Raw genomic sequence first — 16,014 nt, 5'->3', positions numbered from 1 at the left:
CAAACTATATCAACATGAAAAAGGAAATAGAAACTATCAGCAAAGGCCAAGATGAAATAAAGAATGCAATTTCAGAACTGAAGAACGCAGTAGAAGGAACAAAAAGCAGGATCGATGAGGCAGACGATCGGATCAGCGAGTTGGAGGACACAGTAGAAAGAATCTCCCAGAAAGAGCAAGAAAGAGAAAAGAGACTCAAAAAGAATGAAGAGGGATTAAGAGAAATGCAAGACAATATGAAATGTAATAATATTTGAATAATAGAAATACCAGAAGGAGGAGAAGAAGAACAAGGGATAGAAAACCTATTTGAAAGAGTAATGATGGAAAATTTTCCTAATTTGATGAGAGAAAAAGTTACACGAATCCAGGAATCACAGAGAGTCCCATTCAAGAGGAACCCAAAGAGGCCCACTTCAAGACACATCATCATTAAAATGGCAAAATTTCAAGACAAAGAGAGAATCCTAAAGGCAGCAAGGGAGAAAAAGGAAGTAACATACAAGGGAGCCCCAATAAGGTTAGCTACTGACTTCTCAATGGAAACACTCCAAGCAAGAAGAGAATGGCAAGAAATATTTCAAGTAATGAGAACCAGAGGCCTACAACCAAGGCTACTTTACCCAGCAAGGCTCTCAATCAAGATAGAAGGCCAAATAAAGAGCTTCCAAGAAAAAAGAAGTCTAAAAGAATATGCCTCCACCAAACCAGCTCTACAAGAAATACTAAAAGGACTGCTTTAAGGAAAGGAAGGAAAAGAGAGAGACAGAAAGGAACTCTGGTACAAAAGTGGCAAATAATAAGAATAAGTACCGAATAAGTACCTATCAATAATAACCTTAAATGTAAATGGATTAAATGACCCAATCAAAAGACATAGAATAGCTGAATAGATAAGAAAGCATGACCCACAACTATGCTGCCTACAGGAGACCCACCTTAGAGCCAAAGACCATCACAGACTAAAAGTGAAAGGCTGAAAAAACAAATTTTTCAAGCAAATGAACAAGAAAAAAGAGCCAGGGTAGCAATTCTAATATCAGACAAAATAGATTTCAAAAAAAGGGCCATAAAGAGAGACACAGAAGGTCACTTCATATTACTAAAGAAAAGAATCCACCAAGAAAACATTAACATCGTAAATAGATATGCACCCAACATAGGAGCACCCAAATATATAAGAAAAATCCTAGAGGACTTCAAGAAAGATATTGACAGCAACACAATTATAGTAGGGGACTTTAACACCCCACTGTCAAAAATGGACAGATCTTCCAAACAAAATATCAACAAAGATATAGCTGCACTAAACAACACCCTAGATGAAATGGACTTGACTGATATATATAGTGCCCTTCATCCCAAAGAAGCTAAATACACATTCTTTTCAAATGCACATGGAACATTTTCAAAGATAGACCACATGAACACCCCAAATCATGGAGACTGAATGGTATACTATTAAACAACAAATGGGTTAATATTGAATTAGGGAAGAAATCAAAAAGTTTCTGGAAACAAATGAAAATGAACTCACAACAACCCAAAACTTACGGGACACAGCAAAGGCAGTCCTGAGAGGGAAGTTCATAGCAATACAGGCTTACCTAAAGAACATAGAAATATTTCAAACAAACAACCTAACCCTACACCTGCAAGAACTCAAAGAACAACAACAAAGACAGCCCAGAGCAAGTAGAAGGAAGGAAATAACCAAGATCAGAACAGAATTAAATGACATAGAGACTAAAAGCACAATTCTAAGGATCAATTAATCGAAGAGTTGCTTTTTTGAAAAGATAAACAAAATAGACAAGCCTTTAAGTAGGCTCATCAAGAAAAGAAGAGAGAGGACACAAATAAACACAATAAGAAATGAAAGAGGAGAAATTACAACTGATACCACAGAAATAGAAGGGATTGTAAGATGCAGAGCTGTATGCCAAAAAATTTGAAAACCTAGGTGAAATGGACAACTTTCTAGAAAAATATAATCTTCCAAAACTCAATGAAGAAGAAGCAGAAAACCTGAACAGGCCAATAACAGCAGGTGAAATTGAAACAGTAATAAAAAAAACTCCCATCACACAAAAGCCCTGGATCAGATGGTTTCACAGGAGAATTCTACAAAGCTTTTAAGGAAGAGCTAACCCCTATTCTTCACAGACTATTCCAAAAAATCCAAAATGATGGGAAACTCCCAAACTCTTTTTATGAAGCGAGCATTATCCTAATTCCAAAACCAGAGAGAGACACAACAAAGAAAGAAAATTACAGGCCAATATCACTGATGAACATAGATGCTAAAATCCTCAACAAAATATTGGCAAATCGCATCCAACAATACATCAAAAAGATCATACACCATGACCAAGTGGGATTCATCCCAGGGATGCAAGGATGGTTCAATATCCGCAAATCAGTAAATGTAATACACCACATAAACAAAAGCAAGGACAAAAACCACATGGTCATATCAATAGACGCGGAAAAAGCTTTTGATAAGGTACAACACCCATTTATGATAAAGGTACTCAGCAAAGTGGGAATAGAGGGAGCATTCCTCAATATAATAAAGGCCATATATGAAAGACCTACAGCCAACATCATACTGAATGGGCAAAAACTGAAAGCTTTTCCACTAAGATCAGGAACAAGACAAGGTTGTCCACTTTCACCACTTCTATTTAATATAGTATTGGAAGTTCTAGCCACAGCAATCAGACAAGAAAAGGAAATAAAAGGCATCCAAATCGGAAAGGAGGAAACAAAACTGTCACTGTTTGCAGATGACATGATAGTGTACATGGAAAATCCTATAGACTCTACCAAAAAACTGCTGGAACTAATAAATGAATTTGGCAAAACAGCGGGATACAAAGTCAATATCCAGAAATCAAAGGCATTTCTGTATACTAACAATGAATCAGCAGAAGCAGAAATCAAGAAAAAAATCCCATTCGATATAGCAAAAAGAAAAATAAAATATCTGGGAATAAATCTAACCAAGGAGGTTAAAGACCTGTATGCAGAAAATTACACAACACTGAAGACAGAAATCAAGGAAGACACAAACAAATGGAGACGTATACCGTGTTCATGGATTGGAAGAATTAACATCATCAAAATGTCCATACTACCCAAAGCAATTTACAGATTCAATGCAATACCTATTAAAGTACCAATGGCATATTTCACAGACATAGAACAAACACTTCAAAAATTTATATGGAACCATAAAAGACCCCGAATAGCAGCTGCAATGTTAAGAAAGAAGAACAAAGTAGGAGGGATCACAATACCTGATATCAAACTGTATTACAAGGCCACTGTAATCAAAACAGCCTGGTACTGGCATAAAAACAGGCACATAGACCAATGGAACAGAATAGAGAACCCAGAAATAAACCCAACTCTCTACAGTCAATTAATATTCGACAAAGGGGGCAGTATCATAAAATGGGGTAAAGATAGCCTCTTCAACAAATGGTGTTGGGAGAACTGGACAGCTACATGCAAAAAAATGAAACTCGAGCACCAACTTACATCATACACCAAAATAAATTCAAGGTGGATAAAAGACTTAAATATAAGCCATGACACCATTAAAGTCCTAGAGGAGAACATTGGCAGGAAAATCTCAGATATTTCACGCAGCAACATTTTTACTGATATGTCCCCTAGAGCAAGGACTATAAAGGAAAGAATAAACAAATGGGATCTCATCAAAATAAAAAGCTTCTGCGCAGCTAAAGAAAACAGCATTAAAATAAAAAGACAACCAACTGTATGGGAAAACATATTTGCCAATGATACCTCAGACAAAGGTTTAATCTCCAAAATATACAAAGAACTCACACGACTTCACTCTAAGAAGACAACTAACCCAATTAAAAAATGGGGAAAGGACTTGAACAGACACTTCTCCAAGGAGGACATACAGAGGATCCAGAGACACATGAAAAGATGCTCAATATCGCTTGCTATCAGAGAGATGCAAATTAAAACCACAATGAGATACCACTTTATACCAGTGAGAATGGCTATTATAAACAAAGCAATAAACAACAAATGTTGGAGAAGGTGTGGGGAAAAGGGTACTCTGGTCCACTGTTGGTGGGATTGCAGACTGGTACAACCATTATGGAAAACAGTATGGAATTTTCTCAGAAAACTAAAATTGGACCTGCCTTTTGACCCAGCAATTCCACTGCTAGGATTATATCCCAAGAACCCTAAAACACCAATCCCAAAGAACATATGCACCCCAATGTTCATAGCAGCACAATTTACAATAGGCAAGAGTTGGAAGCAACCTAGGTGCCGGTCAGTAAATGAATGGATCAAAAAACTGTGGTACATATACACAATGGAATTCTATGCAGCAGAAAGAAAGAAGGAGCTCCTACCTTTTGCAACAACATGGATGGAAGTGGAAAGCATTATGCTGAGTGAAATAAGCCAGGTGTTGAAGGACAAATACCATATGATCTCACCTTTAACAGGAAGCTAAACAACAAAACAAACAAGCAAGCAAAATATAACCAAAGACACTGAAATAGAGAACAGGCTGACAGGGACCAGAGGGAAGAGGGGAAGGAATTTCAGGGGAAATAGGGGAGGGATTTAGAGGAACATATATAAAAGATACATGGACAACAACTGAGAAAGGTGGAAATGGGAGGGAGGGGGGAGCACGGGGGGTGGGATGGGATGGGAGTAATAGACAGAAAACTGTACTTGAAAAATAATTAAATAAAAACATTAAAAAAAAAAGAATTGGTTTTGTTAAGCAGAGTACCCTCAGAAGGATCTTCATGATTTGTTTTTAAATGCCAGTAAAGGATTTTTCTCTGACCTTATTTCAAAACTAAAGATGTGGTAGAAAATACAGCAACTTCCAGAAATGAAGCCATTTAGAGTGGAATAAAAATAAATATGAAATATTTCATCACTAAGTAGTTAAATAAATAAACCTTTCCAAAAAGAAAAAGCAAAGCCTGGTTTTAGTTTATTGTTTAACTGAAAAATCCCTGTGTATGCATTATATGTTGTATTATTCACATATAACTGCCTTTAGGCCACACAGCCAACAGAGCAAGTGAGTTGTATGTGTTTCTTCTGCAGAGGCCATAGTGTTTTGTCTTGAACTGTATTGGTGGCCATATAGAGAAAACCTGCTTTTGGTGTCACATGAAGAAACTTTACACAGAAAACTCTGTAATTGCATAGTCTTTTTCAGGTTTTATTTTGCTAAAAAGTAAAATTCACATGGGCAAAAAAGAGAAAAACATGCAAAATATTTTGCACACCTCTAACACACTATATTTCACTTCTGAAATCTTAAAATTAAAAAAAAAATCCCAAAGGAAAAGTACATGGGCTGAAAAATTAACATTATAAAAGCTAGATTCCTAACACAAACACTACAAATACAAGTCACTCAGGTGCAAAAAATTAATGTTTATAAAGGTTAAATAAATGTCAACAATAAGGAGACAAGAATTATAGATCCAAAGTGTACTCCCCACCATAAGCTACTCAAAATTGTGTTCGGTGCTGTAGGCTGTCCATGATTTTAACTTGAGCTAGATACGACCTTAACCCTGATGCTGTATCAAACTTACAAACATGGAGAGAACATATTCAGAACTACCTCTTTTCCTTGCTACCTTTAAAAAATATTTTTTGTTTGTTTTGTGTTTTGGTAAATAATAGAGTCCTTCTACACTAGCTCTGACATGTAGAAAAACTGATTCAATAAATGACTATGAAGTTCTACTATGAGATATCTCACTTTTCTTTTTAATGCTCACATTTGAGAGAGAGAGAGTGTGTGTGTGTGTGTGTGTATGTGTGTAAAAACCCTTTTTAAATGATATTTTTGGAAACAACTCTAGGGAACTTTTTTTCTTTCTTCATGACCAGTCCCTGATAATTTAATAGTTTTTTTTTTTTGCGGGGGAGGATTGTTTGTTTTTAAGAGAAAACCTGCTTAGAGCCTTTCTTTACAGTCAGCAACCTTCTTGTCCCTATGTATTTGAACTTTCCAAAAATAACAGAATGCTCCACGGTACTTGTGTGCAACTCCTGAAAAATCTCCAGGCACTTCCCACAGATTTTACCCTGCCCAGTGCTTTATATTCACTTTCTCACAGCACCAAGTTAAATAAGGGCCTGTGATAGGAGTACATTTATGTCCCTGCTGGTGCTCCCTGGGCCATCTGGTGGGTTTACTCTTGGAAAGAAACACAGACTTCCTGCTAGGGACACATCCAGCTCTGCTTCCCTCTCCATTGGGGAGAAGGGACAGATTCAGGTAGAATGGCAGTCCCCTGGAAGCTCAGTTCTCAGAAGAAAAAGTGTTCTATTACATTCTCATAAAAGATTTCAAGTGCTCAAAGAGAACATCCAAAACGGAAGTGAGAAGAGAGTAGCAGTGAGTGGGAAGAGTGCCTAAGTATTGTGCTCAAGCTAGAAACATCCACTCAAACTGCTTACTTCAATGCCATGTTCAATGAACTAATAACAGTGTTTCCTAAAAGGGAAAGAGACTGTATATCATTTCCAACCTCAGAAACAAAAGCTTCTCTCTTTATCCCCAAACACCTTAAAAATGCTTACCTAACGCATACTATCACTAATATTTTAAAGAAGTTAGAAGACCCAAGTTTATTTCAGTACATACTTAAATAATGGCTACATCAACCCAGCTAATACATCTTCAAAATATTGGTCAAAATGGCAAACGAGTATGTATCAGTCCATCTTTTCCCTCCAGCAGTCAACACAATGGTACATGACCAGTGTGCTATATTTAAAGGAACATATGAGAAGATTGGTGCTGATCTAAGGTGGGAGGTCCTGCCAACTCATTCATTTTGACTGAGGTTGGCAGAATGTAAGGTTCCTCTTCCCCACCCAGAGTTTGGGCATGTTCTCAGATTATTTTGCCATCCTGTGTCAGACATTGTCTCTCTTTTCTTTTCCACAGGTCGCTAAGCCTGTTGGGCAAGGGGTGCTGAGGAAGATTTCATAAGTGAGCAGAGGACTGGGAGTAAAATACATCACTGGGCATTCATGCTCACACAACAAAACAATGGCCAAACAGAAGTCAGAGCCATTTTAAAATCTCTCATACACAGCAAAGCAAAATTGGAAAAACCCAATTTTACTTTCCCGTAGCAATTCAAAAAGGAGCTAAGCCTTCTGGGACATTAGATATTTCAGTATGAAAGAGGGGAGCTGTCAGCAGTGTGAGCCAGAGCCCTCCCAGAAGCCGGGTCAATTGTCCATTGGCTCCCAGAAGACATGTCTGGGCTCCCTTTAGAGTGTTCGACTCTGTTCAAGGTCTGAAGCCTGATGTTCAGAAGTAGCTCCATGACACTAGTAATGGAATAACACTTCCTTTTTTGGTGAGGAAGGCCCCATCGATGTGAGCTAACAATCTCTCAGCTCTGGCTCTAAAAATATCCTGCGGCTTGGACTGTTTGGCACTTTATTTTGTTTGCCAGAACAGCTCTAAAGAACTTCACAGAATGCTTCAGATTCTCCCTAACTGCCCTGAGCTCTGTCCCTGCTCTGCAGACCTCAGGAAGTGTATCACTTTCAGAAAGTTACTTTTTGTTTTTCACTTTTGAGTTCTTGGAATTTTGTCCTAAATGTCTGAAGTACAATTCCAGTCTTGGATTAATTACTAGCTTGATTTAGGAATCTTCATTTGGCTTCTAGTCTGAACTATGCAAATACACAATCTGTGTACAGAAGAAAGGACTGAAATTATACTTCAAAAGAGCTCAGTTGCTTCCTGTCTTCCCTCTTTCCTGCAAAAAGAAACATCAGCCTTCTTGAGTCCTTTGTTGCCAGAGGCAGGAGTTGCTCCTGCCTGTCCACGTCAGGTGCCCCAGGCTCCCTACACATTGATGGCATGTGCATGCTTCTTGCACAGGGGTTTGTCCTTCTTGGAGTAGAATGGCTGTCCCTCCAGATTCACATGGCAGACCTGGGACAGAAAACAGACTGCTGTGAAACAGGACCTTGTAGGCCATGAGGCAGGGGAACTTGAGCCAAAGATTTCAGTCACCTCTTTAAGAAAACACGCTGTCACATGCAGATGGGAGGAAAGGCAACAGCCTATCTCTCCCTACTATAAATTCTTAACAACTGTGACAGACTAGATTCATTAAACTGTACAAAATTTAAGTTTTCCAAAGAGACATGGAATAGAGCTCAAATTAAATCAAATTAATTAAATTTAATGGAATAGAGAAAATATACATGATGAAGACCAATTGATGCTATCCAACAATTAATAAGGAATCAGTATAAGTTCATAAGTCAATATCCACAGAGTGATTAACATCTAAAGAAAAAATATTAGTAAACCAACAAACACATCAGAAACATTATCCTTACTGATAATTAAAGGAAAACCTCCATAAATGCCACTGGAGACCTATTAACTTAGTAAAATTAAAAAACAAAACAAAAGCAAAAAAGCCTCCGATATCCTGTCACCTTTAATGTTATATAACTGTAGCTAAAAAGTGAGGATAACAAGTAATCAAAAGCCAGCAATGCCAGAAGGGAACCAGGCCCACGTGTGCACTGCTAGGGACACGTGAATTGGCTCAGTCTTCTGTAGAGGATGTGGCAATACTAAGAGGAGCCATAATGATGTGCCTGCCCTGCACCCCAGTAATCCTACTCTGGAGAATTCTGTCTTGCAGAACTATTGCACAGACAAGAAGGCAACATGTACTCAACTACAAACTGAAAACCACTAAAATTTATTTCAATAGGAATGATTAAATAAATTTATATGATACATTTTTCCAATGGAATGCCACCATGAAGAAGAGAAATTGAATATAGAAAATGAATGCAGGGAAATGTTACATGAAAAAAGAGGCAAAATGATATATTCCCATGGTAGCAACATATGGAAATATTACTGAAAGAAGGAGCTAAGTAATACTTGTTGAGGTGCTGTGGGTCAAACAGCATGTTAGATATTCTATATGCATGATCTCATTTAATTCTCACAAAAACCTTATGGGATAGGCATCACTTTTCCCTATTTCACAATTGAGAAAAGGAAGCTCAGAGAGCCCAAGTGTCTTGTTTAAGTCACAGACCTAGTAAGCTGTAAAGCTGGGAACCCACATCCAGATCTTCAGGACTCCAATTCTAAGCTCATTTTCCTTACAGACCACAGCATAGAGGGGCTGTGTTTACTTGAAATCGTTCTGGGTTTACAAACTTGTGTAGAAGTAGCCTACCAATAGTTTTTTAGTCTACCAATGTGTAGGTTGGCCCTGGGCAGGCAATAATGTCAAAGTGTCAGAGTCAACTGGGAAGTTAAATTGGCTTGGATCGGCCCCAGCCTCAGAGAGGGCCACAAGGATCCCTAATGGGGAGTCAAATTGGGGGCCACAACCAGGACACCAGCATTGGATAAAGAAGTGCAAGTGGAGCTCCCATGTATGGATAGGCATGAGGATAGAGAAATCACCCTACCAAGATGAGGTTGAGTCAGTGAGCATGGGTCCACTCCAACAGAGCTGGAAAGGAAAGTGACATCATGGTGGCCCCTTATGCAAGGCCCTGATGACCAGCTGAGGATGTTATACTTGGGATCACACAGAGCTGCCAATGGACTCTGAAAGACAATGACCTAGAGGTGTCTGAAAACATCCCAGGTGAATACAGTCATGAGTATAACCAGGCACTTGTGGTGGCCTCAAGCTGCTGATGACAACTTGGAGCCAAGTCCAAGAAGGTGGCACTCAAGATCCAGCTGAGGATAGGTTTCATGAGAGATAGAAAAGGCAGCTCTGGAGTCAGTTGGCAAGAAGATGCCCGTCAACCCTGCTTGGTCTGCAACACAACTGTCTGCTTGGGAGAATCTGAGTTGTCAGGCTGGGGAATATATTGGGGGACTGAAGATTAAGGAGTGAAGAAGGGCCAGAGCCTCAGAGGTGGCTCACTAATAAGATGGCGCTGAGGGCAGGAACTGTCATAGAGAGGTTGTGCTCAGTGTCTTTGGCAGGCAAAATGCAAGGTGGCTTCATGGTGGAGAAGGCCTCCAGCCTACTCAGCACAGGGGCACAGTAGGAATGGCCCACCTCCCAGGTCTGTGGTTTAGTAATAGTAGTATTAGGGCCTGGCTGGGAAGAAGTGGAAGCCATGGACAGTGCTGACCACAGAGTGAAAGGTAATGAAATAGGTCAGATGCAGCAGTTCTTACGACTGCCTGTGAAAGTTACGCCACCACCAGTCCCTTCCTGATGCCCACACTGGTATCGAAGGGCTTGAAACCAACTAAATGTGGAGGAAACAAGGGGCCTGTAAGACATCTTTCCCCCAGTGAGGTAGGACCCAACTCCTTTCTCCAGGACTCAAGTGCCAAAGGCAGACAGGAGCTGACCCATACTGCCCTTTCTAAGCCTTCGTTTTATGTGTTTGGGACTTTAAGATGCTCTCTTGTTCCATTCTCTATTTGCTTGTATATGTTAGCTTTGTTTTCCTTTCAAGATTCTAAATTCCTTGAAGGTGGAGTTCTGGTATGCTTTTGTACCCACAAAACTTGGTAATTTGAATTAGCCTAAAGGAGGTGCTCTCCTGAGATATGAATGATAGAAAAATCTGCACAACTACAAGAGCTAGTCTTTATCTTCCTTTCTTACTAGTGTTTTTTTAAGTTATAGAAAAATAGACACTTGTTAAAAATGATTTGGAGTGGGAGAAAGGTTCTTCCTTTCCGTCTGGCTGCAGCCATCAGGTTAGCCAAGATGGGCACTTACAAGTACATCCAGAAGCTATGGAGGAATAAGCAGTCCGATGTGATGTGCTTCCTTCTCAGGGTGTGCTGCTGGCAGTACCGCCAGCTCTCTGTGCTCCACAGGGGCCCCTGCCCCACCAGGCCCGATAAAGGGCATAAGCTTGGATACAAGGCCAAGCAAAGTTATGTCATATATCGAATACGTGTGTGCTGTGGTGGCCACAAATGCCTGTTCCTAAGGGCACAGCCTATGGCAAACCTGTCTGTCTTGGTGTTAACCAGCTGAAGTTTGCCCGAAGCCTTCAGTCTGTTGCTTAGGAGTGATCTGGGCACCACTGTGGGACTCTGAGAGTCCTGCATTCTTACTGTGTTGGTGAAGATGCCACATACAAATTCTTTGAGGTTATCATCATTGATCCATTCCACAAGGCTATTAGAAGGAATCCTGACACCCAGCGAATCACCAAACTGGTCCACAAGCACAGGGAGATGCGAGGGCTCACATCTGTAGGCAGCAAGAGCCATGGCCCTGGAAAGGGCTGTAAGTTCAACCACACTATTGGTGGTTCTTGCTGTGCAGCTTGGAGAAGGTGCAATACTCTCCTGCTCCACCATTACTGCTAATATGTGTCACATTTGTAAAATTCTTACCTAATAAACAATTTAGGATGCTAAAAAATGTTAGGAAATATAAGGTGATAGAAAGAGGAACCAAAAAAGCCCTCAAAGTTTTCCCAAAATTAGAACCGTGTTTCACTTTGCTATATCTTAATGGGACAGTGAATGCCATGCAGGGCTAGTAAGGGGGAAGACAATACTTCTCCATTATTGATTCTCCAAAGGATGAAATCTGGATCTGCCTGGTTTCTTTGGGTGGATCCTTTGGGTGATGCTATGGGTCTCTCACACCAGACTAGAATTTATTTGTAATCTCATCCTAAACAACCCTAAGCTTTACTGCTTCTTCTGGTCTCCCTTTGAGACTTGTGTTCTTGTGACTCAGCCAAACTCAGCAGGCTCGAACGAGCAGACCCACAGTCACATTTGCCACAGTTCCCTCTCCATGTGACATAGACCTCTCCTCACCCTGCCCTAGGACAACAAGCTTTCTGTACCACTATGTTCCCTGGACCTTCTCCAAGTCCCTTGGATCCTTCTAGAAGCTGGGTAACCAGACTTGCAGGCAGCATCTTAGGATCATACAAGCCATTGCTTGAATGTAAGGGTCAGAGAGCCATGTTCTATGTCTTGTTCTATGTCTGTGGCTCTATAGGGGACAACCCCAAAGCCAGTATATTTATATCATTGTCTCTCTTTGAAGTGGAGACCCTGATGTATTTAAAGGACTGTAAAAGGCAACTAGAGAATCTGTTTAAAGATCTGGGAAATCAGTGTTAGGGATTGAATTTGTGTCCCCCCAAAATCCACATTGAAGTCCCAATCCCACCACTTCCCATTTCCTCAGCACAGGGACACAGCAGTGGTCTCATTTGGAAATAGGATCTTTGCAGATATAATCAATGTATAAGTTAAGATGAGGTCATATTGGAGTGTGCTAGGTCCTTAATCTGATATGACCAGTGTCCTTATAAGAGAAGCACACAGAGACAGACACCCACAGAGAGGAAAATGCCATGTGAAGATAGAAATACAGAGGGCAAACAGCCATGTGACAATGGGGCCAGAGACTGGAGCCATGCAGTTATATGTGAAGAAACACCAAGGACTGCTGGCAAACACCAGAAGCCAGAAGAGAAAGGCTGGCCCTGCTGACGCCTTGAATTTGGACTTCTAGCCCCCAGAACTGTGAAAGAATACATTTTTATTGTTAAGACATTAATTTATGGTACTTTGTTATGGCAGACCTAGCAGACTAATACACAGAGTGAATAGGATACACCCCACTAATTGGGGAGCAGTATAGGAATGAATTGAAAAACCTGAGGTATACTGTAGGTAAACTTTAGGACTTGGGTAGTCCTGTCAGAAGTCTATAAAAATTCTTCAAGTCTAAACTATACAGATCTTTCATGCATTCCCAAAATTTACCTTGATTGGCTCTGATAAAAGTAAAATAGTAGGAGTAGCACATTAATTTTCCCACATAAAGTTTAGTCAATGACAGACTGTCAGTACAGGGCTTATTAGGGATGTCTGTTTCCTAACTAATGCACAGTCTAAATCCCAGTGGGCTCATTGCCATGTCTTCTCCCCAACCCAAAGCTCTTGAAAGGAAAATGCCAATCTCTCATAGTAAAAGTGGCCTGGTTGTTTAGCAGAAATAAATTGTACATGGTTTTACTAGTTAGTCTAGGGCTTATCTCCTAACAACTACATACCAAGAACAAGACCATTTTGGAAAATGAAATAATATTCAGCTCTCTTTTCTAAAAGGTTGTTTCAAAAGAAACTTTATCTCAGCTTCTCATAGGATTAGTCAATAAGCTCCAATCTAGTGCTCCTGGTGAAAATTTAAGAGGAAACCTTTGAATCACTTCATCATATCTAAAATAACTTAAAACTATGAGAAGTCACCCACCTCTCTTTAAATCTAAGCATCATTCACTGCTCCCACCTACTAAGAATAATGCTAGTGAGGCAGACCTGAGACACTCTGTTGTCCTTAATAAAACGAAGAGAAACAGAGCAAAAATGGCTTATAAAAGTTATTAGTAATAAAACTGTACAACAGTGACATATCAAGGCATCATGGTACTCGCCAGCCTTTAAAAACGATCAGAAATTTAGAATGCCAGAGTTGAGAGGATGTAGAGTGTTCATTATCTGGCCCACTTGGTCTCTCTTGCCCCTTCTCAGAAAGCCAGAACCCCAGGCTAAAAACATACCGCACAAATGAAGCAGGTGTCATGCCAGGTGTGCCCCAGGGCTTCAATAAACTTGTCACCAGCCTCCACAGGGAAATCGCAGCCATGACACTTGGTACTGAACAGATTGACATAGTCTGAAATGAAAGGCAGAGTGAGGACCAGCACCCAGGAAGGCTAGGAAGAGCATCCTGGCTGTGTCAACCCAATGCCAGGACAACTCCTCAAATCACTGGGCTGGGGGCAGTGGGTGAAACCCAACTGGTTACTTGTCATCTTTCAGACAAGATATTCAATTACAAGATTTCCCCCTCTTTTCCAATAATTTGCACTTGTAGTGTGCAGATTCAGGCTTAGCCACCATCTTGTGCTAGTTTGATTTGCAACACTTTGTCACACTCTCATTAACTTTCTGCGGGGTGGTTTCCTCCTGTCTCTGTCACCTCCTATAGCCCAAACAGACCAATCACAAAAAAAGGGAAAAAAACATATTTCTCAGCAGCTATGCTTATTTTGGAAGAATGAGAACCCTTAACTTTTTTATAGTTATTGAAGTTATTTGGTTGGTCATTCTTCTATTAGTGGGCATTTAAAAATATTTTTTCTTTTTATTGATTCCAGAGAGAGGGGAAGGGAGGGAGAAAGAGGAGAGAAACACTGATGTAAGAGATAAATATCAATATGTTGCCTCTTACATGAGCCCTGACTGGGGACCAAATCTGCAACCCTGGCATGTGCCTTGACCAGGATTTGAACCTGCAACCTTTTGGTTTTTAGAACGTCACCCAAAAAACTAAGCTACACCAGTCAGGGTTTTGGGTTTTTTGCTATAATAACCAATTTTCACTACTGGAAACAATATTTGAGTACTTTGTTATGACATGTACCCCTTACCTTCCCCCAGCCAAGGAGATAATAATACCAATATTATTTGTATAATGCTTTATAGTTTACTAAGCATTTTCACATAGACAGTATTATTTACTGGTGTCTCAATGTCAAGGTCTTTGTACTCCCAGCACAGTGCCTGACACACAAGTCAGTATGTAATACATATGTGTTGAATGAATGAGTGGATAAATTAATAAATCAATTAATGAAATTAACCTTTAAAAAATCCCTCAAAGATTGAACTATCATTGTTTTTCTGTTTCATTTTATTCTGTGGGTGAAGAAACTGGGGATCAAAGAGGTGAAGGGCCTGGCCAGGGTCATAAGACTAAGTAAGACACATGGGCTAGGTCCTGGGCTTCTCTACCACAGGAACTGTCCTCTCTGGGTCACATGGGCAGTAATTCTACCGCACTCGATATAGAACTCCTCCAGAGTCTTCTAAAAAAGTTCAGTGACTTTTATAAAGACTTCATTTCCCCAGAAGTGTACTGGTATCTCCACAGCTCTGCCACAGTTGGCTTTTTCTTATAATGATTTTCTGCTCAGGTCTCCTTGTGGATAGCAGCCCTGTTCACTGTCTTAGGCCACATGCTGATAGGCAGAGTGCCATGGAGGTTATGACTTTGGGTTCTGAAGAAAGAAAGAGCTGGATTCAAATCCCAGCTCTATTATGGAATTGTTCAAGCCTGAGGCAAGTTGCCTGACTTCTCAGTGCCTCAACTTTCTCATCTATATAATAGAAATAACTATAGTACTTAATTCACAGAGTTGTTATACAGAATAAATAAAATAATGTCTGTGAAGTACTTGGCACAAATCCTCAAAATGTTGGCTTTTATTCTGAATGTCTTCATAAATGATGAAAGGGGGAAGGGAACTGATTCTAGTGCCATGTGCCAATCCAATATTAGTGCCTTTCCATGTTTCTTGTTTAATCTTCTCAGCAGCTCTGTGAAAAAGTATTATTTCCACTTTATTTATTTTTGTTTTTAAAATATGTTTGTTGATTTGAAAGAGAGAGAGAGAGAAACATTGATGTAAGAGAGAAATATCGATTGGTTGCCTCTCACATGTGCCCCAACTGGGGACCAACTTGGAACCCATGTATGTGCCCGGATCAGAAATTGAACATAGAATGACCTTTGATCATAGAATGATCATAGAATGATCCATAGACCTTTTGGTCTACAGGATGATGCCCAAGCAAATAAGCCACACCAGGCAAAGTGTATTTTTCCCGTTTTAAAGATGAAGAAACTGACTGTAGAGGTTCCATCACACAAGTAGTAAGGAGCATGATGGACTCCAAATTTATCACTCTCTTTCCATGACTTCATGCTGTCTCCAGTTATCTGTCATTGAGCTTTGATAAATTATATCTCTTGCATTTTTCTTATGCATGGTTTCCCTTTTTGGGTTTAATTATAGTTTGGCATGCAAATGCTTTTACATATATCACAATCTATGAACTTCATTTCTGACAGACTACTTAATTTCTTCAATAGGCAGAAA

The 16,014-nt window shown here is 39.9% G+C and overlaps 1 protein-coding gene, 1 long non-coding RNA gene and 1 pseudogene across 4 annotated transcripts in view; 2 read left to right on the top strand and 1 right to left on the bottom strand.

Moving 5' to 3' along the window:
• Window positions 1-7,083, top strand: part of LOC118989314 (uncharacterized) — a 49,608-nt gene extending 42,525 nt beyond the window's left edge. The window contains exon 5 of the long non-coding RNA XR_005066993.1: window positions 6,995-7,083. This is a non-coding gene — a long non-coding RNA (uncharacterized LOC118989314). The remainder of the gene's footprint in view (window positions 1-6,994) is intronic.
• LDB3 (LIM domain binding 3) overlaps window positions 5,947-16,014 on the bottom strand; it is a 62,524-nt gene continuing 52,456 nt past the window's right edge. For all 3 annotated transcript variants that reach the window (XM_037049374.1, XM_037049378.1, XM_037049375.1), the window contains 2 exons: window positions 13,630-13,745; window positions 5,947-8,002 (listed from right to left, as the gene is read on the bottom strand). In XM_037049374.1, coding sequence (XP_036905269.1) covers window positions 7,913-8,002; window positions 13,630-13,745 — 206 coding nt within the window. In that variant the 3' untranslated portion in view covers window positions 5,947-7,912. The remainder of the gene's footprint in view (window positions 8,003-13,629; window positions 13,746-16,014) is intronic.
• LOC118989312 (60S ribosomal protein L15-like) lies at window positions 10,747-11,498 on the top strand (annotated as a pseudogene).

Source organism: Sturnira hondurensis, unplaced genomic scaffold (assembly GCF_014824575.4).
Source record: "Sturnira hondurensis isolate 20B ecotype Veracruz unplaced genomic scaffold, ASM1482457v3 Scaffold0006496, whole genome shotgun sequence".
NCBI lineage: Eukaryota > Metazoa > Chordata > Mammalia > Chiroptera > Phyllostomidae > Sturnira > Sturnira hondurensis.
The sequence above is the reverse complement of the archived record's forward strand: the minus strand, read 5'-3'. Positions and strand labels throughout refer to the sequence as shown.